This window comes from Anabrus simplex, chromosome 1 (genome assembly GCF_040414725.1).
Source record: "Anabrus simplex isolate iqAnaSimp1 chromosome 1, ASM4041472v1, whole genome shotgun sequence".
Taxonomy (NCBI): Eukaryota; Metazoa; Arthropoda; class Insecta; order Orthoptera; family Tettigoniidae; genus Anabrus; species Anabrus simplex.
Genome location: NC_090265.1, coordinates 1,064,985,314 through 1,065,009,981, shown reverse-complemented (window position 1 = coordinate 1,065,009,981; position 24,668 = coordinate 1,064,985,314). Strand labels below are relative to the sequence as shown.

Here is a 24,668-nt window from a genome sequence, read left to right as displayed (position 1 = left end):
ATGTACTTTGAAACTATAGTACTCAGCAATCAATCAAATAAACAAACAAAACTTACATTCGTGTATAAACTATACTGGGTGTTTCTGAATTTCCATTACAGACTTTGAGGGCTTGCAGCGGGGACCAAGACGGTTAAGTTTGTCATAGGAATTCAATCTAAGGATTCAATATTTGCATTTTCTTTGAACTAGGGCATGTTGCCTTTATAGAAAACAAAAACTACCAATCGAAAACTTACCTGTTACGAAGAATAAAGGAGTATATTTCACTGTTGAGCACGCGCTGCCTTTTCTCCTCAAAATTAATGCGAGTAAAAACAAAACCCAGTCTAAAAATGTAGAACTGAATGCAATTTATAAAACCTAACCTTTTGCTAAATGATTTTAGCATTTTTATGTACACGTTAATTATAAAATTAAACTATTGCTGGTAGATAACATTTAGATGTTGGAGGCAATGCACCTTAATAATTACGTAATTAATACTTAACTATTAATTAAGGAATTAATCCTCGGCAATTTCCGTGAACTAACAGATCTTGCTGGTCAGTGCATTAACATTTCTTAAAACGCAGGCCTTTTGTAAGCAAAAATTGATGCAAATATTTGTGTGGAAGGAAGGGTCTCAGGAAAGTCTTCGACGGATAGTACCAGAAGTGTCGAGGAAGAAACAAAAAACAAGAAAGCTACTGTATTTTTGGCCATCTAGAGTTATGGAGGTTAGTCTCCTATTATTATTATTATTATTATTATTATTATTATTATTATTATTATTATTATTATTATTATTATTATTATTATTATTATTATTGTACGTTTGTTTTCTCCATATTTGTATTAATGCATAATAATTATTTCTTGGGTACATTGACGAGTAAAACCCTCAAGCTTTGACCGCGTAGATTGCACTTCAAACCTACTTCTCCTAAAATTACATAGACTTGAATTACGAAATACGGTGCGGTTACAGGTGCTAGTGATCTCACCTATTATATTAATACAACACTTGTGAATATTTCATAATTACAAAGTACAGACGAATCAAGTCCTTGCGTTGCACGGGTCGGACAGAGTAAACAGTTCGCATCTTTGTGTGACGTCATCTGAGCTACAGTACGGCCTGTACATCACAAACACAGTGCTTCAATACACTACCTCACATTTAAAACTACAGCGAAATGTTGTATCTTTTAGGTATGAAAAGTTTACTTCACGGCAGAACGATTGTTACCATACAGTTTAAGATATCGTAATTGATCATCATATCACGTTCCATTACATTTGGTCTGGTTCAATTTAAATAATTCTCTTATTCGTACCGAAATTACAGATTGAGGAACCCAAACTTTACTTTCCTCTTATCAAAGTGTATTCATTACCTGTATGTGATTCATACTTCATCTCTTGGATAACAGGGACTGATAGTGAGATATTGAGCAATCGTTGTCTGATAAAGGACTACTTAGCACGACTCACATCACTCCCTCAAAGCCAACAGAAGGAGGAGGACATTCAATATATCGTTGTTGATCTTGTAGAGTTATATCCACGTAAGTTATTATCCGAACTTGACACATTTCAATCTATAACATACTCTTTTCTATCAAGATACTACTTCAAAGAACACGTCGTATTTGATTGAAGTATAAATACAATTTTTGGACACATAGCTCTGTGGCTAATTGGTTAGCATACTGACTTCTGGTCCAAGGGGTCCCGGGTTCGTTGGCTAAAGACTGTGTGTGTGTGTCGTCTTGAGAATTAGATTTCATCCTAGTTAGGGCCTCACCCTCAGCGCAGTTCCCCCATAGGGACCAATTCGAAAAAAATTCACCAGGCTTCTCCGAAGGCCAAATGCCAATATTTATTATTATTATTATTATTATTATTATTATTATTATTATTATTATTATTATTATTATTATTTAGTCACATAAATTGAAATGAAGTGATGCGTGACTTCTTCTTCTTCTTCTTCTTCTGCTTAGTGCCGGTTTGGCCCCATTTTACGACCGGTTGCCCTTCCTGATGCAAACCTCATATAGAGGAATGTATTTTGTAGTTAATAGTGTAGAAATCGAACCCGGAGGCCTCTCAAGTGCAATTCAACAATCGGACAAAGAGCTACACATGCCTCTAATGATTTGTAACGTTGGTGTAACTATTACATGTGTGGTATTATGACCGTACATGGTTTCAGATACTATAAAAGGAGAATCAAATTAATACTTATGTCACGAATATAACACAACTGACCCAGCTGAGTAGCCCAGAGAGCGTACTGAGCCAACGTTGTTGGCTTCGATACCAGTTCAGTCTGATGGCCATTCAAAATGCTCAAATACGTCTGCCTCGTGTTAGATTTGCCATCATGTGAGAAAATTCCGGCGGGACACACATCAGAAACATCGGTATCTCCGAAAACCGTAAAATTAGTTACTGGGATGTAAAGGTAATCTATACGTATAAAGTTGAAGGGGGTCCGATGTCTGTAATTTCGTTGATTTTTCCAATTTTTCAGATATTTATCCATTTTAGGTCAACTCAAGATCGTACCAGTGGTTTTTAGCATTCGTGTCTGTCCGTTCGTCAGTCTGCTCAACCATTACGGCGAAGCGTTTGGATAGATCTCGACCAAGCTTCATATTTCTAGTATAATCAACCAGGAGCAGCTTTTAATAAGTATATGATTTAAAAATCACGGAACAGACGGGGGCTTTATTAGGAGATCAACGAGTTATTTGATATTTTCTCATACTTTATTGCTTTCTGTAAAAGCTGTACACTATAGCCTATGTGAAACGTACTTTTTATGTTATCTACATAATTTAGTCTACTCTTAAAATGGCGGGGAACATTTCAATGTTCTGCGGGTTTAATGTTCTGCGTTGAGTGACGGACTCCCTCGCAGACCGACAACAAACCTACCAGTTACCACGGCAACGTCTCTGGCTGCTTGCCAGCAGGGAAATAACGTCATTCCTGTAAACTTGTGGTTGTTCATTGGATAGAAGGCGAGAGAGACGTCAAGCTGCCATTCTGCGGGATATTTGCGGAATACCGTTGGAGCTTACAATCATCTTCGAATAGTACTGAGGTTGGCTGTTAATATTTCAAAAGTATCGCGGAGCGCGGTCCATTATTTTCTACCGAAAGGTGTTTTCTGGCATTTGCTATAATTTCTACTGTATTTGTGTTCTACTTCCGTTTTCTAATTTCATTTCTTGCCTATGAGTTGTCTCTTTAGGCTTAAGTAATAACACATTAAGTGGTCTTTTATCGGATTACTTAAGAATCCCTGCGCCTAAATTTCTTCTCTGTTACCGCTTCCTTAAATCCATCACGCATATCATCACAACTTAGTGACGAACATTTCATTTTTCCAATAATCCGCATGGTACTTATACACTTGTTCTCTCCAGAAGTCTTCAGTTATTACCCTATCTTCAATTATTGTCAACTTTCTTCACTGTATTACTTTCTCCGCATGTATGCGAGTGCTAATCCCGAAACATGCACTCTTCTTCCTTAAGCGATACTAAGCACTAATTCTTCGAGCATTTTTCCTTCGTAGTCTATGATTTCGGTGATTAAGTCGTATAACGTACCGTCAACTGTAACTTTTTTTTACAGAAATTTGAGGAACGATGCTGATAGGAGGCCAGGATCAGCTCTCACAGAGAACGTCATTAAATATCTAGGACGTCTAAGGCTTATTTTAATAATGTTTCTTTACTTCTCAAGGTTTACGAAGACCTCAAAGAGCCAGTCATTTTGTCTCGCGAAAGTTAATTTATGAACAGGTAGATCTACCTACACGGTCTTTCCAGCTTTCTAGCTTTCCTCTTCACAGAGCACCGAACTGAGGTAAGATCAAACTCACTTCCGTTTTTGAAATGTGGCACTCAGCATAAGAACGCAAGTGTAAGCATTTCTTTAATCCAATGGGATATACTTTTCCAAAGCGATGACATGACCGAGCTCGATAGCTGTAGTCGCTTAAGTGCGGCCGGTTTCCAGTATTCGGGAGACAGTAGGTTCGAACCTCACTGTCGGCAGCCCTGAAGATGTTTTCCCGTGGTTTCCCATTTTCACACCAGGAAAATGCCGGGGCTGTACCTTCAAAAAGGCCACGGCTGCTTCCCTCCCACTCCTAGCCCTTTCCTGTCCCATCGTCGCCGAAAGACCTATCTGTGTCGGTGCGACGTAAAGCAACTTGCAAGATAGACATGACCTATAGTTTTAATTGGCTTAAGAGGCTCCTGAAAGTCCTAAGGCCAGACAGTAAGTCGTACCACAAAACAGATAACACAATAGCGGCTCAGTTTGGAGAGATCTACTACTTTGGTACTATGAATTTTGTCGAATCTCTAACGCTTATAAGTTACATAAAGCTGTATTTCTCGATTTTAGTTTAATTTTATAGTTTGACACATTTATAGGAAAGATAGAAACATCAAATTCTTCACACGCATCTGACCGTTAAGTGGAACTTATTTACAGTCGGTAATTAGGCTATAACAGTTTTGAGAGTTGGTCCCTTTTCTGTGGCAACTAAATACCGAGCTGCCAGTAGAAAAAATCAAAGCCTAAAGACACCAGTCCACCTCTAGGGCATCCGAGAATGCTTCTGAAAATGAGGCTGGTTTGAAAGTGCTCGGATTGAGAAAGAAATAAGCGGAACGATGCTGATAGAAGGCCAGGTTTAGCTCTAGCGCGTCTAGCGGCCATATTGTAGCTAAATTTTATGACTGCAGCCACCAAATAAGTATCCGAAATACAAAGCAGTGTGTGAAAACTGTACCCAAATGCCACCCTGTTCAAAGTTTTTAACTCAATCTAACACGTAAATATGGGACATGGTGGAAAATGTCATATAACTAACCATGTAGAACGCTAAATTATGCGTTTGGTGGTGCAATTCATTTGTCAATATGACATATCGTTTACAAGTAGTAAATCTCGGAACATATAAAGGTGTCCAAGCCCATGTTTATCTATGTAAATAAAATCGTAACGACCGTGTGTCTGTACATTGACTATTTTAGTGAAATTTCCATACAGTTATCGGTTTCAGGTGTAATAATGACCATCTGCATAAATTTTAGCTTTGGTGTCTGTTTGTCTGTTTGTTTGTCTTCCTGTTTGTTTGTCTGTTTGTCTGTCCTTCTATAACTTGAAAACTACTGGATATATTTTCTCCTAAAATTCCAACATTTGAGATCCTGTGGTTTGAATGTTTTATTATTAAATAGAAAGAGCCGGATTTCAAATTTTACAGAGTCAAGCTGGCGAATGTGCGGCTGATCTAGAATTTTGTCATTGGCCAAAATGAAGCGGGTCTTTTAAATGTTCCCGTCGCCAAACTGACGACAAATATGCCGTGCTCTAGAAAGTTTGTTTCGACACTTCCGACATTCTGAGTCGTATTGAGAGCTGCCTTGTTCGGGAATAACTGTCTCCACTTACTTTGTGACTGTTCTTCCATTTCCATTCTCGTTACTAATAGAGCGGACATTTCGTATACATACCGTCCAGATAGGCCTCTTAATTAGGCAGGGTTTGTGCCATGGAAATTGCTCACTGCCATTGTACATTTAATCTCCATGGCTCCAGTTCTGTCTGCATATTCTTTCAGGTGTCGTAATGTTTCACCAGCAAGTCCCAGCTTCCCAATATGTATTTCATTATTTCAATATCCTATCAATTCACATCATCGTATCAAATCATGATGAGAAGGACCTTCCCACACGGGTACAATATACATATAACTTAAAAATCTCGGCAAAGACGGGGTTTATAGGAAAATCAGAACAGTCTTCTTCCATTTTCTAATATACTATTGATTTTTTTGTAAAATCCGTAGACCCTATATGAAACTTCCCTTCATTATAAACAACATTTTTATGTACATAATTCGCTTGCTCTTCAAATAACGGAGAAGTATGTTCTTTGGTTCTCATGCTCTGTACTAATTAACGGACAGACCGACAACGAACCTACAGGTTACCATGGCAACGTCTCTGTCTGCTTGCCAGCAGGGTTGCCATTTTCGTCATCATTCCTGTAAACTCGTGTATGTTCCTTGGGTAGAAAGCAACAGAGTAATCAAGCGGCCATTCTGTGGGATATTGGCGGAATACCATTGGCGGTTACAGTCGTCTTCTAATAGCACTAAGGGGTTTTGTTAATATTTTAACAGTACCGCGGAGTTTAGCCCTTTATTTTAAATGTAAATTGTTTTCTGGCATTTGCCATAATTTTTATTCTCCTTCTGTTTCCACTTTAATTTCTTTCCTCTTCCTTGCCTCTTTAGGCTTAAGTAATAACACCATAAGTCATCTTATGTGTTTGCCTAAGAATCCCTGCACCTGAATTTCTTGTTATATCTGTAACGCATACCATCACAATACATCCAATTGGTATTTACATATTTGTCGTATACGGCTGCCCTCAGTTATAATCCTATTTTTCACTGATTTGAACTTCCTTAACTGTATTACTTTCTTTCTTATTTACTCCGTATGTATGCGAGTGATAATCCTAAAACCTGGACACTCTTTTCTTTAAGGAAAAATTTCAAGCTGTTTAAATGTATAACTTTTGGCCCCGGAAAATATCGAAATATGGATGCAATTTTATTGACGGTGTAGACCTTCGTTTAGGAGCAATTGGTGGATAAACAGTAAGTCGCATCATATAATAGATAGAAAACTCGGTGTTAAATTTGGAGAGATCTACAACTTTGGTACTATGACTTATTGTCGAATCTCGTTTGCTGATACGTTAGATAGCGCAGCATTTCTCGATTATAATCAAATCTCTTCGATTAGATTGTGACTGGCATTAGGAAAAGGGGTGTGCCATTATCAACAAAACTTCTCCAATGCCTACCTTACAACGGAAACAACGCATGGCGTCCTCACTCTTTTCTTTCTGGTATAGCGCTAAGAGATGTGCAATTTAATATTATCTTACTCACTGATTTTTCAGTAATTTTTGGAGAAATCCATATACAATATAGAATACTGTAGTGAATCACAGGTACTTTTGCTAGTGGTGTATAATAATTTGACATGTCAGTTCAGGGTTGTGTTGATTTCTGCAGTTATTGTTCTCACAACAGAAGAGAAGATGTTTATCGTGAAATATTATTTCCAGCCATATGGAGTGATGTATCAGAATTGGTCGAATTCGCTTCACTTTAAAGAACAGTACTTGGAGTGATTTTATAAGGAGGCATCAAATAACAGAACAATGTTAGTTGTTGATACGTTCCGTCCTACGGGATAAAACTAATGTCAACGAAAGCGGACAAGAGAACGGCCAGGAACCGCCATCACAAACTAGAATAATGGACGACTTCTCCAACAGGTATTACAGCCCGAAAACGTAGTCTATGACGAATATCGCTGATACTAGCTTTAAACGATTTGGCTGATGGGCGAATGTTTAAAGATGGATTTGCACATCACATTCAAGTTGCTCAGCTTCTACCAGAAAGGGTTGAGCGAGCCCGATTAATTGTACCCGAGTGTTGTCCATGATGGACAGTGGGGGATTTCTTCTGCAATGTATGATTTTCAGATTAAGACCATATTCACTTTGATGGCTACATCAATTGACAAGCTATTGTGTCCAGTATATAGTATGAACCGTCTGATGTCGTTATACAGAAATCACTACACAGTGCACAGGTTACGATTTGGTACACCGTGTCCGGCCACAGAACATTAGCTCATACTTTCTCAATAATGTTGCACAAAATCAAAAATAGTTGACCAAGTATTCTACGGAGACCTCATTATTACCCGACTCGTACCGGACATGTACAATTTTTGTATCGCCGGAAACTTACTTCATCGGATGTAGCAAGATGGAACAACAACTTACACCTCCGGCGAGTCACCTACCCTCTGCAACGACACTTTGGAGATCGTCTAATATCTCGTGGAATTCTCTTCCCGCACCCTTCCAACCCCCCGAATCTCACGTCCCTAGGTGCCTACATATGGGGCATAATGAATTAATCATTTTCCAAGACAAATGGCCCACCCGAATTACACGAGAATATAACGTCAATTTTAGAGACCTTACAGCAACCTCTGTTCATCATGTTCAATAACCTTCAGAAACGATATGAACAATGTGCGGTACATGATGATGTTTTGAACACATACTATACAAACGCATTTAAATAGCATTTCAGTGTCTTTTTATTTATTCATACAGCATATCATAGACGTTGAAGAGCTATCGGAGTGTATACATCTGAAGTAAATCAACACAAATAAAATGTACATCAATACTTCAATTTTAATCGTAATATATCCGTCATTGCGCCTAGGAAATCCGCTATGTGATATATTTCAATTTTAAAGTCTGAACAGACAGATTCTGTCATCTAAGATTCAGCATTGCATAGATCACGAATTTTTGTTCTAGGTTTACTGCTGGTCAGTGTTACTCCCCTCAACATTATCATATAACAGCATTTCGCGGCAGAACTACGATATGAATGTTCATTTTTAATTATATTTTTTAAAATTTTTCCTTTACGTCGCACCGACACAGATAAGTCTTATGGCGACGATGGTATAGGAAAGGTGTAGGAAGTGAACGTAGCCTTAATTAAGGTACAGCCCCGAAACTTCACTGGTGCGAAAATGGGAAACCATGGAAAACCATATTTAAGGCTGCCGAGGGTGAGGATCGTATCCACTATCTTTAATTGACAGAACACGCAGGCTTCTCCTGGCAAAGATGTGACGTCACAGCGTTGGTGATTTGAAATGCAGACTGCTGGCTAACGGTGCATGACGTTATAACCTAACGAGAGTCCATTCCTTGTCCAGTTTCTGTACGGTATTGGGTTTGTTGTGTGATGAATCTGTCAAGATGGATTTTTTAAATATTCGGATGTCCTTCCTGACGTCAACCTCATCAGGGAAGATAATAAGATGAAATGGATGACATGATATATGACAGTAGAAAGGGAGAGGGTATAACCCGGTAGTGGCAGAGAAGACTGACGAATGCGCGCGGCAAGTGGGTAAATTTTTAACTCAGTGTCCACGACCTTGGCAAAAGAATATGTACCTCTACTACTCTTCCTCACAGCACATGCAAAGTCTCCACTAGCCCCCGTAGCGCTATACAAATCGGTTATCTGCGACGAACGGTAGTTTGTGCGTAGTACAAATAGTTTTATTTAAATAATTCCTCCTGAAAATGGTTTTCCGTGGTTTCCCATTTTCACACCAGGCAAATGCTGGGGCTGTACCTTAATTAAGGCCACGGCCGCTTCCTTCCAACTCCTAGGCCTTTCCTATCCCATCGTCGCCATAAGACCTATCTGTGTCGGTGCGACGTAAAGCCCCTAGCAAAAATAATTCCTAGTTCCAGCTGGCTAAAGTGGAATAAATACGTAATGTTTACACCACAAAGTAGGAGAGGGGGGCGACTGTACCCTCTCGCCCCATCTCCTAATCGCCACTGCTGTTTGTAAACACGCCAAAGATGCAGAAAAGGAAATCTAATAAGTTATTAATTTATACACGTGTAGACATTCCACTCGACTAAAGAGTTGCTTGTATGAAACAAAAACTAATACTGTTCGTCGAAATACGAGTGTATAAGGCATACGTCTGTTTGGAGCTTCGGCTGCATTCCGACCAGGTTTTTAGATTAAAATAATGTCTGTGTATTCGTCGCTGCTGAACACACTACCCATTGACGATATGCAGACAGCAAATATAGTGCGGCTGTACCATGCACTAGCCTAGAACTATGCGGTCGAAAACGATATTTACTAATGCAAGGGGTGCATTAGAGCGGTAGCGCTGAGTAACATGCAGCGAGCGATAGTCCGGTTCTTTGACGTAATCTACCCGTCGGCAGTAGTTCCCTGCGAAAATCAGTTGGTAGATATCCCATTCATCACCTGTGCATGCGGGACATTTATAAGTAGAAAGTACGGTTAACTCAACAGTATTCCTATTCACATCATAAGTCAACATCATATCCTTGACAACCCCCAATAATCCTCGCTAAAGAGAACGCCCGCCAGCTGTTAGCTCATAACAGAGAGCTCCATCACAGCAATGTTTACAAGTACTGTCATAGTAACGGGGTCACATGACCGAAAAAAAATGGATGCGCATCAACAACCGAGGTAGTCAAATGAACCGCTTTCTGCTCACTAACTTTTCTCCAGGATGAACCATTAACACACTCCAAAAATTAAAAGATATTGAGAATAAACCCACCCATAATATAACGTTTGAAAAAAGCCTTTTAGATGCCACAGTCAATGAATAACATCGGTTTTTGCAATTACATATAAGTTGAATTTTAAGATGAAAGCACAAGATAACTTGTTTGGAATTAATTAATAGACGTAAACATAGCCAAAATCTTACATTAAAGAAACCCCACTAACATAAATCATATCGTTATTACGAAGTGATATTCTGTAACATCATGTCGAAACATATTCAAATGTAAATCCTTTGATTATAGAAAGATCAAGCACAATATAATTTAGAATGTTTCCGCTTCGAAGGATCAAAAACAGTTCCACTGTCAGTTAGCATGAATTCCTTCAAGTTAATCCAGTCCCCAGATCAAAATTTTGGGTTATCAGTACTTACAGACTGGCCAAACATATAATAATGAAACAAAAAGGAAACCCAGACATTTTGGCTCTCGCCGGATGGCGATAAATTTATCCAGTGGCGAACACCATGACTCCTGCTTCTTCTTTACTTAATTTTCAATGTATTTTCCAACAGCAGCGAAGAGGACGAATCTTTTCACGCCGACAAGCTTCGACCACCACAATAATCAAAACAAAAACCGGTCGGTGTATATTCACATCCACGGCGATCACGAGAACAAGTTGAGTACTGAGAATGCCGCTAGATGGCAGTCCAATGCAGATAGCGGGTTTCACACAAGATTAGGGCTCGCGTGAATTATGCAGATAACTAGGAGTTTGCGGGCAAATGCAAAATCTAAAGTGATGCTCCAATACAATCAGCGGAGTATGACGTTGTTAGAAAGTTGACTTTGATTAGATGAGTCAATCTCCAGGTTCTCGGATACTTTTAAACTCTTCAAATATCGTCAGATATTGTAACAATAAAATATTATGTCGGCTAGCTGAACACGATTCTCTACACAGGGGTGTCCGGTCTGTATCTGATTTGTTACAGAGGAGAGGGAACTGAAAAAGTATAATGGAATGTTTTTAATTTTGCTCAAAGGTTTATTCATAAAATAAAATCAGAATTAAACATCACCTCAGCACAGTAGTTACAACGAGTATTTCTCCTGGGACTGAACTGGTCCTGGTACACTGCGGGATCGCAATGTTCATTCATAGTGGCACCATCTTCCGAGAAGGTCTAGAATATCTCGAATTTCTAGAAGGTTTTGAATATCTAGAAGTTCTGGATGATCTAGAAGCGCTCATGATATTGGTTGTAACACTGCACTAGGATTCGAAATGGACTCATAAAGTGTTTGATCTGCACAAACAAAATTATTTTTAATGGCGATCTTAATACGAGAACTTCGGCTGAATAATGACGTAGAAAATAAGATATTCCACTTTCAAATTTACACAGTTCATGTTCGAATTAATTCTTGAAATAAAATTAACCAAAGAATGTTTTCTGTGAATTTAGTCCCGTTCACGATTAAATAATGGCGAAAAAGAAAACACTGTCCTTTCTAGAACCGTCCTGGGTTCAAAAGAACTCCTATCTGGATAATTAAGAAATGTTATCTGCACCAGTTTATTTAACCACAGTTCTAAGGCTACATTCTATCGTGAGTCACTTGGAAAATAAATACTAAGTTCGATAGCACTGTTAAATTCAACAACTTGTTCAGCAGCTTGTAACATAAACGTATAATTTGACGGAATGTTGTAAAACCTTGGCAGAGTAATTGTGCACTTTGACGTTTTACTACCACAAAATTTAATCACCTGTATAGTTTGAAATACTGAATTACGTTTCGCTATTAGCACAATTTTATCACTTGTTAGAGTTAAATACAAAATTATGTACAGTGTTGACGTTACACTAACGGCAAAGTTTTAACACTTTTAGCAATCAATGTTACATCACCTTGTAAGGTTTAAACACTGTCATTCAAATGCTATCAACTCTTGTAATTCAAACATCAAATTACGTGGTAGCGTAGTATCATACTAGTGACGAAATATAAGTTCGGATCACACTGTTCCTGTAAATAGTTAAACACCTTAACTCTTCACGTCTCAACGCATACGCAACTTCTATCACCACACGCAAATGGTAGTGTAGTTTTCTAAGTATTGTAGATGCGTTGTAGAATCAGAGTCCAATGGTACGCGGACTTAAACTTTCATCGGAGAGTCGAACTGGCGACTTACATCACGGCAGCAGAATGGCCAAAAGCCGACCGACCGGCCTCGACTGTGGCACAGAGTAGACTGGCTTGATAGGTGAAATGCCTGCATTTGTATAGGGATCCCCAAGAAATTGTGTTTATTTTTTTCTAATATCTCCTTTAATCCTTAACACATTTCTTTCAAACTCGGGGGGTCGTAATTATAAAAATTCGGGCTATACGACGGTGTAGTTCATTTCCTCTTACCTTAATCCATTCAAAATATATCAATGTAAAGAATCGAACATTCTATCGGCTGACGCAACTCGGCCTTGATCGAGTTCCACAGTTCGTGACGTCACAACTCCTCGTCGCTCTCAGCTGGCATGTTTCCAGGCTGCTGGATGAGCTCGCTCGGCGGGCAACATAACTTCACACATCGGGGACTCCTTAACTTAGAACATTATTTCTGGCATAATATATACCAGGTGGCTCACGGACACCGTACATTCTACTTATAAATGTCCCGCATGCATAAGTGATGTGTGGGGTGTCTACCAACTGATTTTAACAGGGTAACTACTGCCAGCGGGCAGGTTACGTCATAATATAAAGAGATAAGAAACAGAGTCACACTCGCAGCATGTTACTCAGCGCTGCCGGTCGAATGCACCCCCTGCATTAGTAAACATAGTTTTCGACCGCATAGTTCTAGGCTGGTGTATGCTACAGCCGCACTATATTTGCTGTCTGCATATCGGCAGTAGCTAGTGTGATCAGCAGCGGTGAATACACAGACATTATTTTAATCTGGACAATCTGGTCGGAATGCAACAGAAGCTCCAAACAGACATATGCCTTCTACATACGTACTTCACCGAACAGTATTAGTTTTTGTTTCATACATGCAACTCTTCCATCGAGTGGAATGTCTACACGTGTATAAATAAATAAGTTATTAGATTTCCTTGTCTACACCTTTGGCGTGTCTACAAACAGTAGCGGCGATTAGGGGGTGCGGCGAGGAGGGACAGTCCCCCCCCTCCACTTTGTGGAGTACATATTACATTTCCATTCCACTTTAGCCAGCTGGAACTAGGAATTATTTTAAAAACTGTTTGTACAAACCTTGTTATCTTATCTGCTAATTCCTTCGTTTATTATTAACATAAGTATTGACGGAAATACGCACAAAATGCTGTCCGTCGCCGCTAACCAATTTGTATAGCACTACGGCAAGTAATGGAGACTCTGCCTGTGCTGTGAGGAACGGTAGTAGGGGTATATATTGTTTGCCGAGGTCGTGGCCACTGAGTTATAATTCACCCACTTGTCGCGCTCATTCATCAGTCTGGCAGTCTCTTTAGTGTCTGTTAGTTTCTTAGTGAGTATTCAAATACTAAATTATTTTGAATTGCATAATCATGCCGAACTTCTATGTAATTATACCGGGCGAGGTGGCGGTGGGGTTACGGTCGTGCAGCTCTGAGTTTGCACTCGGGAGATAGTAGTTTCAAATCCCACTGTCAGCAACCCTGAAGATGGTTGTCCGTAGTTTCCCATTTTCACACCAAGCAAGTGCTGGGGCTGTACCTTATTTAAGGCCACGGTCGCTTCCTTTCCACGCGTACCACTTTTCTGTCTCATCGTCGCCATAAATCCTATCTATGTCGGTGCGACGTAAAGCCAATTGTAAAAGAGAAATATTCAGTTGTAATCGTATTTCAACAGGAGCTAATAGCAACGTTCCTAAGTTATTTCTTTGTGTTACGTTTATTAAGTAAATTCCCCGTAGTATGTTTGTGAGACCTGGTGAAAATTTTATTAAACAGCATTGAATCAAAATCACAAAAAAAAGAAAATTACGAATAGGCCTAATCCACGGGGCTGATTAATTACATTTACTCATAAAAAAGCATAATACAAACGAAGTAATTTAGTCCGGTGAATGTAAAGTTGGTATTCTCTCGCGTTGAAATTACAATTACAATTAAATATATCTGTTTTTACAATTGAATTTATGTCGCACCGACACAGATAGAACTTATGGGAAGGAAGCAACCGTGGTCTTAATTAAGGTACAGCCTCAGCGTTTGCCTGGTATGAAAATGGGTTACCACGGGAAACCATCTTCAGTGGTGTCGACCATGGGATTCGAAACCACTATCTGCCGAGTGCAAACTCACAACCGCGCGCCCGTAACCCCACGGCCAGATCGCCCTGTACAATTACATACATGTACGGCATGATTATGCAATTAAAAATCATTTAGTATTTGAATACACACTAAGAAACTAACAGACACTAAAGAGACTGCCAGACTGACGAATGCACGCGGCAAGCGGGTGAATTATAACTCCGTGGCCACGACCTCGGCAAAAATTTGTACTCCTACTACACTTCCTCACAGCACATGCAACGTCTCCACTACTTGCCGTAGCGCTACACAATAAAGGAAAGATTTAGCATATAAGACAACAAGGGTTGTACAAATAGCTTTTTTAAAATAATTCCTAGTTCCAGCTCATAAAATGGAATAAATGTCATATTTACTCTACAAAGTGCAGGTGGGAGCGACTGTCCCTCCTCACCCCACCCCCTAACCGCTGCTACTGTTTGTAGACACGCCAAAGATGCAGTAAATGAAATCTAATAACTTATTAATTTAGACACGTGTAGACATTCAACTCGATAAAAGAGATGATTGCATGGAACAAAAACGAATACTGTTCGGCGAAATATGTGTGTAGAAGGCGTACGTCTGTTTGGAGCTTCTGTTGCATTCCGACCAGGTTGTCCAGTTTAAAATAATGTCTATGTATTCACCGCTGCTGATCACACTAGCCATTGCCGATATGCAGACAGCAAATATAGTGCGGCTGTACCATACACCAGCCTAGAACTATGCGGTCGAAAACGATGTTTACGAATCCAAGGGATGAATTAGACCGGCAGCTGGGGCTGCACCTTAATTAAGGCCACGGCCGATTCCTTCCAACTCCTAGGCCTTTCCTATCCCATCGTCGCCATAAGACCTATCTGTGTCGGTGCGACGTAAAGCCCCTAGCAAAAAAAATTTAGTATCTTTTTTAATTTAGTTCCTCTCTAACATCCTTAATAATCTTCGTATTGAAGTCGATGCTATCCTTAAGCCTATCAATTACTTTATACATTAGTCGCTCAAAGATACAATCGAAGAACGTAGAAGTACTCAGTATTTCATGAATAGTCGATTCTAGATTGTCACGTCCATATTCAACGACTCGGGTGATAGTTTCTTCAACTTCATTTTAACTGACTCTGGGTATTCATCATGCTGCTGTTTTTGTTGTTATAATTATTCCTATTCCTTTGCTTATTATTCGACATAAACTAAAATTAACACTACAGTACCACAAAGCGAGAATACGAAATTATATAATTACACAGCACTTTGAAAGGTTAGCCTGCAGTACCTGATCTTTCCTTTTAATAGTCACTCGGCAATGTACACTACTATAATGTAGGAAACCTTCAAATTCCTTTAATTACCCGTCATAGACACTATTTTAAGAGATAACCACACACCACATAATATTAGAGCCGCCATTAATATTTACCTTCCCCTCCTCCTAGTACCTTAATGGATTGTACGGAGATAGATTTGCTTCACTGAAATTGTCTCAGTACTTATATTAACAACATACATTAGAATAGTTTATATATTCCCTCAGAATATACGGTACCTTCTTAAACGATATAATTTTCTTTAAACGAAACAATACCTAGAATGTGTTTTTGTGAAAATTACGTAAATAGTCATGCATAAATGTTCATTTTTAAATGATGGTGGAATCTCGGTGTGAATTTGTAAGTAATAATACATGCGAAACACACATAGGGCAGAATGTCATGCAGCAAGTAACTTACATGGACATTTTATAAACATTGCATAAAACTTTCATCACATTAAAGAATGAAGTTATTTATTTATTTATCGTATGGCACATATATACAGAAACAAGAACGCAAGTACACTATATTTTAATGTCCAAAGATGTTATCCATTCTAGAGCCTCTGTGTTGGCCTCTAGAAAATCAAACCAATCTCTAGGGTAGGCTCTTCTGCTACACTCCTTTACAATGTGTTCGTTTTTTTGAAAAGGAGAACCACAGTCGCACTCGGGGGATTGTATCTTTCCCCATTTATACAGAGACGCAGAACAGACACCATGACCACATCGAATCCTATTAAGGATGGTCCAGGTTCTTCTTGGGATATCAGACCTCGAATTAAATGGGAAGAAAGGCATGAGATGTTCACCTGTTTTTGAGATCCAATCTTCCTTCCATTGGGCATAGGGGTTGAAGTTGTCTTCTGTGAGCTTCTGAGCGAACTTAAATGGCGGATGTCTAGATTTCAACCGGTTACTCTGAAGGTCAGAAATATTGGAGTGGATGGGCGAGTCAGGGTTCTCATTCATCTTGGAGTATTCTCTCAACAGTGCTTGTGCTCTACGGAATGAAGGAGGCATGATGTTTCTCAAGACAGGAAGTCTGTGGGTAGGAGTTGATCTTATTACACCTGAAATAATCCTCATTGTGTTGTTGAGTTGAGTGTCCACAAGTTTCACATGTCAGCTGTTGATCAACATAGGAGCACAATATTCTGCCGCAGAGAAAACTAAACCAAGGGCAGAAAATCTCAACGTAGTTGCAGAAGCACCCCATGTTGTACCGCACAACTTCTGCAGAATGTTGTTACAACTCCTAATCTTTGCTGCTGTATTTACTAGATGTTGCCTGAAGGAGAGTGTCCGATCTAATGTTATACCTAAGTACTTTGGGTAATTATTGTGTCTGAGGACCTTACCGTTAAAAGACACTTGGAGAGTACAGTTTGCCATTTTGTTATTTAGATGAAAGCAGGGCACCACAGTTTTGCTGGTGTTTGGTTTCGAGTCTCCATTTCCAAAAATAGTCACTAAGAATGGAAAGGTCATCAGTTAATATGTTCTACATTTCTTTCAGGTTACCATGACTTGTAGCTAAAGCTATATCATCAGCATAGCAAAATTTTCTAGATTTCGTTGGTGGCAAATCTGATATATACAGATTGAACAGGAGAGGAGCCAAGACTGATCCTTGAGGGAGACCATTGTTCAATCTTCTCAGCTTGCTAGTCCTATTCTCTAGAACAACCTGAAGTCTATTATTCAGCATGTTTCCAATTAATTGTACCGTGGTTTTGCATGGTAATACCTGAAGAAGTTTGTACAGCAGCCCTTCTCTCCAAACCGTGTCGTAAGCAGCACAAAGGTTCAGAAAAACAGCAGAGGTTTTCAACTGTTGCTCAAAAAACCTGCTTCAATACATGTTGTGGCTGCAAGGACTTGGTCACAACAGCTACGATTCTGCCTAAAACCAACTTGGTCAATAGGAATATGTTGATTAATTACAATGCTAATTCTGTTGTATAGTAGTCTTTCAAGGAGTTTATAGCAACAACTGAGGAGAGCGATTGGTCTTTAGCTTTGTGGTATATCTTTTGTTGTGTCAGGTTTCAATATGGCAAGGATTTTAGTCTTCTTAAACGCCTTAGGAAGAATACCTGTCTGAAGTATGTGGCTAAAGAAGCACGTCAACCACCTTCTCGCATTTCGTCCCATATTTACGATAAACTCAGGATGTATTCCATCAAAACCTGGTGCCTTACCAACTTTCATATCCTTTAATGCTGTATCAACCTCATCAATCGTGAAGGCTTCAGATTACTCGGAAGAGGTTAGAGAGGTACGTTTAAGCATTCTTAGATTCTTTTTCACCTTTTTTGTATGTTTTTTTATCTTTAGTAACCCTTGAACTTAAAACAATATGGGAGGCTATTTTGTTTGGTGAGATAGTTGACTTCTCTCTACCTCCTGTTGAGCTTCCTCCAAGTTTTCTCAATAGGCTCCAGGCTTCTCTACTGGAATGAGAGAAATCCAAGTTACTAACTGTCTACGATTTTCATCCAGACTCCGTAACAGCTCCTCACCAGTCGTATGGGCACCTGTTTCAAGGAAATCCTTGTATAGGGAATCGCTCTGTTCACTCCATCCAGGAACGTATTCTTTCCTGTAGCCTCTTGGGATGTGCGTTTTGTCTACAGATTTCACAAGACCTACAAATCTCTGATAATTATCGAAAGGTTGCCGGAATCCATCTGATGCATTTGTCCAGCTCTTCAGAGAATTTCGTCCAGTTCGCCTTTTTAAAGTTCCAGCGTGGGCGTGGGAAAGATCTAATTAAGGGAACAGAGATGCCCATCTCAAGGAAGATTGGTCTGTGTTGACTATGTTGACTATTTGGGAAGTCCCCCGAAACTTCTCTCATCATGGGTAGAGGGTTGCCAACAGAGTCACATGTGACGAAACAGAGGTCTGGGTTGGAATCTCGCTTCCAAGCAGCCGATCTAAACGTGCCTTTGTCTTTTGCATCAAATATAAAATGTACATTTTGGTCTTCTGACCATTCTACTAAAGCTATGCCGGCAATCATCTTTTCTTGCATATTTGCAAGTTTCATGATGGCTGCTGAAGTCGCCAGCATAGATAGTTGGATGACTTGCATCTGGAAGAGCTGGGGTTGGCAAGCAGATGGCTGGAGGTTTGTAGATATTTACGATGGTTACATCTTGCAATTTTATTGTTACAGTATGAATATTATTAATTATACTAGATGATATGAATCCAACCTGCTCCAAGTCGTTACGGGCATATGTAGCAATACCACATACATTGTCGAAAGTAGCACCTATAATACTATAACCATAAATCTTCCCTCTCTTGCTTAGCTCATCTTCTGTAGCAGCATGTGTTTCTGGAATGAGTACCACATCAATGTCATTATTACGTAGCAATTTTGACAAAACATCACACTTAGATCTACCGATACCTTCAATATTCAGTTGACAAATTTTAATACCATGTCCAAGCTTTCGAGTCAATTGGCTCTTAAAAGAGCCGTTGAGTCGATTACTTTGTACAGTTTGCATATTTGCTGGGAGATCTTTAGAAGATAGGTCCAGCAGCCAATGTTGTTGCTTCTTTAGCACCACCCAGGGGTCACGTGTAGGGCTTTTTAAGGTTTAATCTACGGACGTGAAGCAACAGTACACCCCAAAGAATGAAGTGTATCCTATAAATAAAATCATAAAACTCTGATTTCTCATCCATAAATGTAGCATGACAACCAACAGGATATTTTTCATTGAGAGTAAAATTCAGTGGTAACAGTTGCGACACTTTACCGCATAGTCAACAATACTAGAAAGCATATCATGGCGTAGATTATATTAAGCCTAGTGAGGATATGTGTCATAATAGATATTTAAATATATGTTATATAGCATTAAGCATGTATATATTTCGTAAGTCCTTTGCGATGTTATTCACGGCTCCAATAATTTCTAATATGATCTACTATTACTTTCAGGTATGACTTTAACCTACAATGGATCAAGAAGTAGATGTGAGACAACTGAATTTACTTGGAGGAATTAAAGGAGTACTTGAGAAAGAAAGAAATATGAAGCCTGAGACATCGACACTGAACAACCTTGAGCACAATGCTTCTGAACAAGAACGTGCTCTGGAGGAAAAGTCGAAGGAAATAGGAAAGACATCTACAATTCGACAGAAGCACAAAAAAGAAAAATCTAACCTTCCACAGAAAGGCCAAAGACCTGTAGATAATGGGGAGGAATTTGTAAGAAAACGGGAATCGACAAGGCGTAAAATCTACGGGTCTCCGAGCTGGCAAGACACGATTGACATGTTCATTTCATGGAATCAAACTAATATGAACGGGGCAGTAACTTGGGCAGCCACGTCAGGTTACTTGTCCGTAGTGGAATATCTCCTAAGGAAAACAAACTCGGAAGTTATGAGAGTTACTGCAATGAACAGCGCCGCCGAAGCTGGCCACCTGGACATCGTAAAATTCTCTGTGGAAGGAAACAAGAATAAGACGGAAAATGAAGCTGCAGCAGAAATTAACTCGTTGTTCTGGGGAATTTCGTATATGGACGCAAATGAGAAGAATCACTATCAGGGATTCCCAGCTCTCCATTTAGCTGCTAAGAGGGGACATCTTGAAATGGTCCGTTATCTGGTAACTGCAAGTGGCTGTCCCAGAGGAGTGCTTGACGAAGAGGGATGGACTTTACTGCACACAGCTGCTCAGTGGGACCAGACTGAAGTGCTTCGATATCTAATATGTGAGTGCAAAGTTCCCCCTGAAGTTCAGTGCTTTGAAAGTGGCACTGCTCTCCACGTCGCGGCTCACTACGGTAGTCTCAACGTTGTCATGTACTTGGTAGAGGAGTGTCACATTCATCCGGTCGTGGAGGACAAAGGAAGCATTACTCCTTTACAAGCCTGCATTAGGGAGGGGCATACTGAAGTTATGAATTTTCTTGTGGGAGTCACAGGAGCCAGAGGAAGAAGTAACGTAGTCAGCAACTTTCAGGAGTCTGCTAGAGTGACAAGATGTGATACTCATTCTAAAGCCAACATACATAGAAAGGCAAATAACATTCCTAAAAACAACAAAAACTCTCGTAATACCGTAAATGATCGTTCACCCTCTAGGGAAGTGACCGAAAATGTTCGGCAATATAAGCGGGTGTTTGTGAATCGCACATGCAACTTTGATGGGAAATACAGATTCTTGGATGAACATTCCGATGAATCTTCACATAATAATAAACTTGATTTAGACAAATCATGCAAAAATACTTGTAACAGTGATCACGCGAGGATGACTAGTCACAGAAATACTACTATAGTGAGAAAGAAAGGTGATACTAGTGATATCATGTTGGTTGGCATGCTATATTTATGGATGAGAAGTCGGAGCGGAGAGAAATAGCTTAGCGTCCTCTTTTCAGGAACTGCAACGTATTGACAGTAAATCTTCATCTGACAATACAGGCAACTTTTTAGACAGTGCGACAAATCAAAATGTATGCATGAAATCTGGCACTCTAAAAGCTTATGTCAGTGTAACAAGTGTTACTACGTCTCCTCCGATGCAAGTTTCTAAGAATGATGACATGCCTAGTAAGTTACAGTTTACTTCCGGCACCGACTCAGTCACGAAGGAACGGGATAAGATAGGAGACATGAACACATTTCTTCAGAATAATGTGGAATGTGTTAATGAAGGCTCTGCGGTGAGGAGTAACCGATCAAGCGTCCCTCCTACTGCACCAGTTCAGAACGATAAGTGTCATTCCACTTCCCCCATTAAGAATACCTCTCTACGTAAAGTGGGTGACCATGATGAAGAACAAAATATTGTAATTTCGACTTGTGTAGCTGCAGATCACGGTGAAAAGTTACCTGTAAGATCCACAGCTCCCGGACGGAAGAGTGTTCCTTGCGATTCCAAGAATGTTGTGGCCCGGAACACTAAGAGCAATACATTGAAAATTCAAAGTAATGATCAATCGCAGCTTAAAACTGCCCCAAGTTTGCCTGTAAAAAATATTCATCTATTTCCTGAGAAGAATGTAGCTATACGTTTACCAGTCGGACCGTCCGGTAAAGCCAAGAGCTCAGGGAAATATATATCTAAAGGTTCATACCCATGTCGTCGCCCAGGATGTAAGACTTGCCTTATCCACGAAGCCGCCACCACCTTCTTTAGTCCTGTCACCAATAAAACACACCCGATTAGAGGTACATATTACTGCTCTACTCGTAACGTTGTTTACCTCCTACAATGCCGTCATTGTCCTGCATTTTTTACCGGCTTTACTACAACAACCTTATCAAAGCGGATTAGTGGCCATCGAAGTTCATGTACCAGTTCTCGCGGTAACCTTGCTATACCGTCACACGTGCGTCTGCATAGCTCTACTTTCGATGGCTGTTTTACTGTTCGAATTATCGATCAGTTAGATGGGTCTCCTCAGGAATTACGTGATATGGAAGTGATGTATCAACAAACACTTAAATCACGATGCTTCCCTGGACTGAATATTAGGTAAATCAAACCATTTTAAGGGGTCTCGTACTTATAGCCTTTGTATATATATCAGACAAACCTTGGTATCTCTGCAATCCTACCGTTAAAGTACAGAAATGTTCATATAAAAATAGAACACCTTGCAAGACTAGACAGAGGAAGTTCAAATTCACAGGACATGTGCATTAGAATGTTCTGAAGAAATAATTAGCTTATGAACCATGTCGGCTCTCAGGTTCAGGTCCACATCGGTATCTCTGCGCATAACCACGGACTGGTAAAATGATCAGTATGACTTGAGCAGACGTGCAGGATAACTCGCAGACGTATGCGAGAACCGTGCTGTCAAATAAGTGAGTTTGAAAGAGGGCGCATAATTGGCATGAGAGAACGTGATGCATGGATCCGGAAAAATGCTCCTCGTGTGGGACGAAGTGTGTCGGCAGTGCAACGGGTGTGTACAGAATGGTTCACAGAAGGCCAGAGAACACGACGAGATGGGTCTGGTCGCACCAGCCAGACCACCCCCCGAGAAGATCGACACCTCATCTGAATGGCATTGCAGGACAGATCTCCGTCCTCCTGGGCGCTGGCGCAACAGTGGAACAGTGTAACACATCGTATACTATCAGGAGTGACAGTCCGTCGCCGTTTATGACGGTCTGGGTTACCGGCGCGTCGTCCACTCCTCCACATACTTTTGACTAATGTGCATAAACATGCTAGACTGCAATGGTGTATGGATCGATGTCACTGGGAAAAGGAATGGCAGCAGATAGTGTTTTCGGAAGAATCCAGGTTCTGTTTCTTTGAAAATGATGGTCGCATTTTGGTTCGCCGCAGACAGGGGGTGAACTATCACATTAACTGCATTCGCACAAAATATACAGTGCCAACTCAAGGCGTTATGGTGTGGGGTTCTATTAGGTACAACCACAAATCGAAGTTGGTGCGTATCCAAGGTACTGTAACCAGTTTGACCTACGTGATTGACATTCTACGACCCGTAGCCATACACTTTCAGCACGACACCCCAGACGCCATATTTCAGCAGGACAATGCGCGACCACATGTTGTTGCACGAACACGTGCCTTCTTGTTGTCACAGGATGTCAGACTGTTGGCCTGGCCGGCCCGATCACCGGACTTGTCGCCAATCGAAAATGTATGGGATATGGTGAAACGACGGTGCGGCGCTCTGATCCAATGCCAACCACCAAAGATGAACTGTGGAATCTGGTGAATGCAACATGGATGGTTATAACCCAGAACGCCATTCTCGCCTTATACGCGTCGATGACAGTTCGCTGTGAGACGTGCGAGTGTGAACATCGAACGCGCTGTTCTGTTGTGTGTTGTGAGGTAGAGTGTTTCGAGCGGTATTAGTACAAAGTGAAAGAAAATGGCAAACTTCAACATTGGGAAAAATACAGTAAAATGTGTATTTCCCGATAAACTAAACCACCCTGGGCCGGCAGAGATTCTTGAGTGGACTGAAACAGTTTTAAAATTAAATTTGTGATCAAGTGGAAGCAATACAATTTGGAAACAGCAGTGTACTTAAAATTAACCAGCAAATTCTGTCTTCAAGAGGAAGAAAATCCCAGGTAATGAAATTCAATGGTTCATTTTTGGAAGTAATTATAACATGTGCTGATGTGGACACGAAACTACTACGTATAATGAATCTTCCTATTGAAATGGTAATTGAGGGCGTGGCATCTTATTTCAGTAAATATGGGAAAGTTAGGGATATTCGTAATGAAGAATGGTCTTCTATGTACACATTCAATGTATATAGTGGAATTACAGCTATGCGTATCGAATTACAAAGTGTTATCCCGACAATAGTGACAATTGATGGATATAGAGCTCAGGTACTTTATGAAGGAATACCAAAAACATGTTATGATTGTAATGGTAATGACCATCTCTGACAAGACTGCCCACTAAGGCGAGGAACAAATTCTACTGGTAAAACAGGACCTAGGCTGATGAGTGAAAGAGTTTGGAACTGTACTGCCCCATCTCTCGCGAGCGACACATTTGTGAACACAGTCAGGAGCGATAAGCAGGAATCACAACAGGTTATATGTCTCGAGTCTCAACATGAACAGGTCAGCCCGGGTTATGAACAACAAAATTAAATTTTTGATCAAGTGGAAGCAATACAATTTGGAAACAGCAGTGTACTTAAAATTAACCAGCAAACTTCTCATGAAGCAAATTCTGTCTTCAAGAGCAGGAAAATCCCAGGTTCAGGTTATCACAACGCAAGAGGAGGTACATCAACT

General features: G+C 40.1%; 1 protein-coding gene across 1 annotated transcript; it reads left to right on the top strand.

Annotated features, from left to right (window-relative positions):
* The first annotated feature begins 1,496 nt into the window (after positions 1–1,496).
* On the top strand, positions 1,497–23,679 carry LOC137501318 (alpha-latrotoxin-Lt1a-like). The gene is made up of 2 exons (XM_068228361.1): positions 1,497–1,550; positions 19,837–23,679. Exon 2 carries the CDS (start codon positions 19,855–19,857, stop codon positions 21,271–21,273), a length of 1,419 nt encoding a protein of 472 aa, XP_068084462.1. The 5' UTR covers positions 1,497–1,550; positions 19,837–19,854; the 3' UTR covers positions 21,274–23,679.
* Positions 23,680–24,668: the final 989 nt, after the last annotated feature.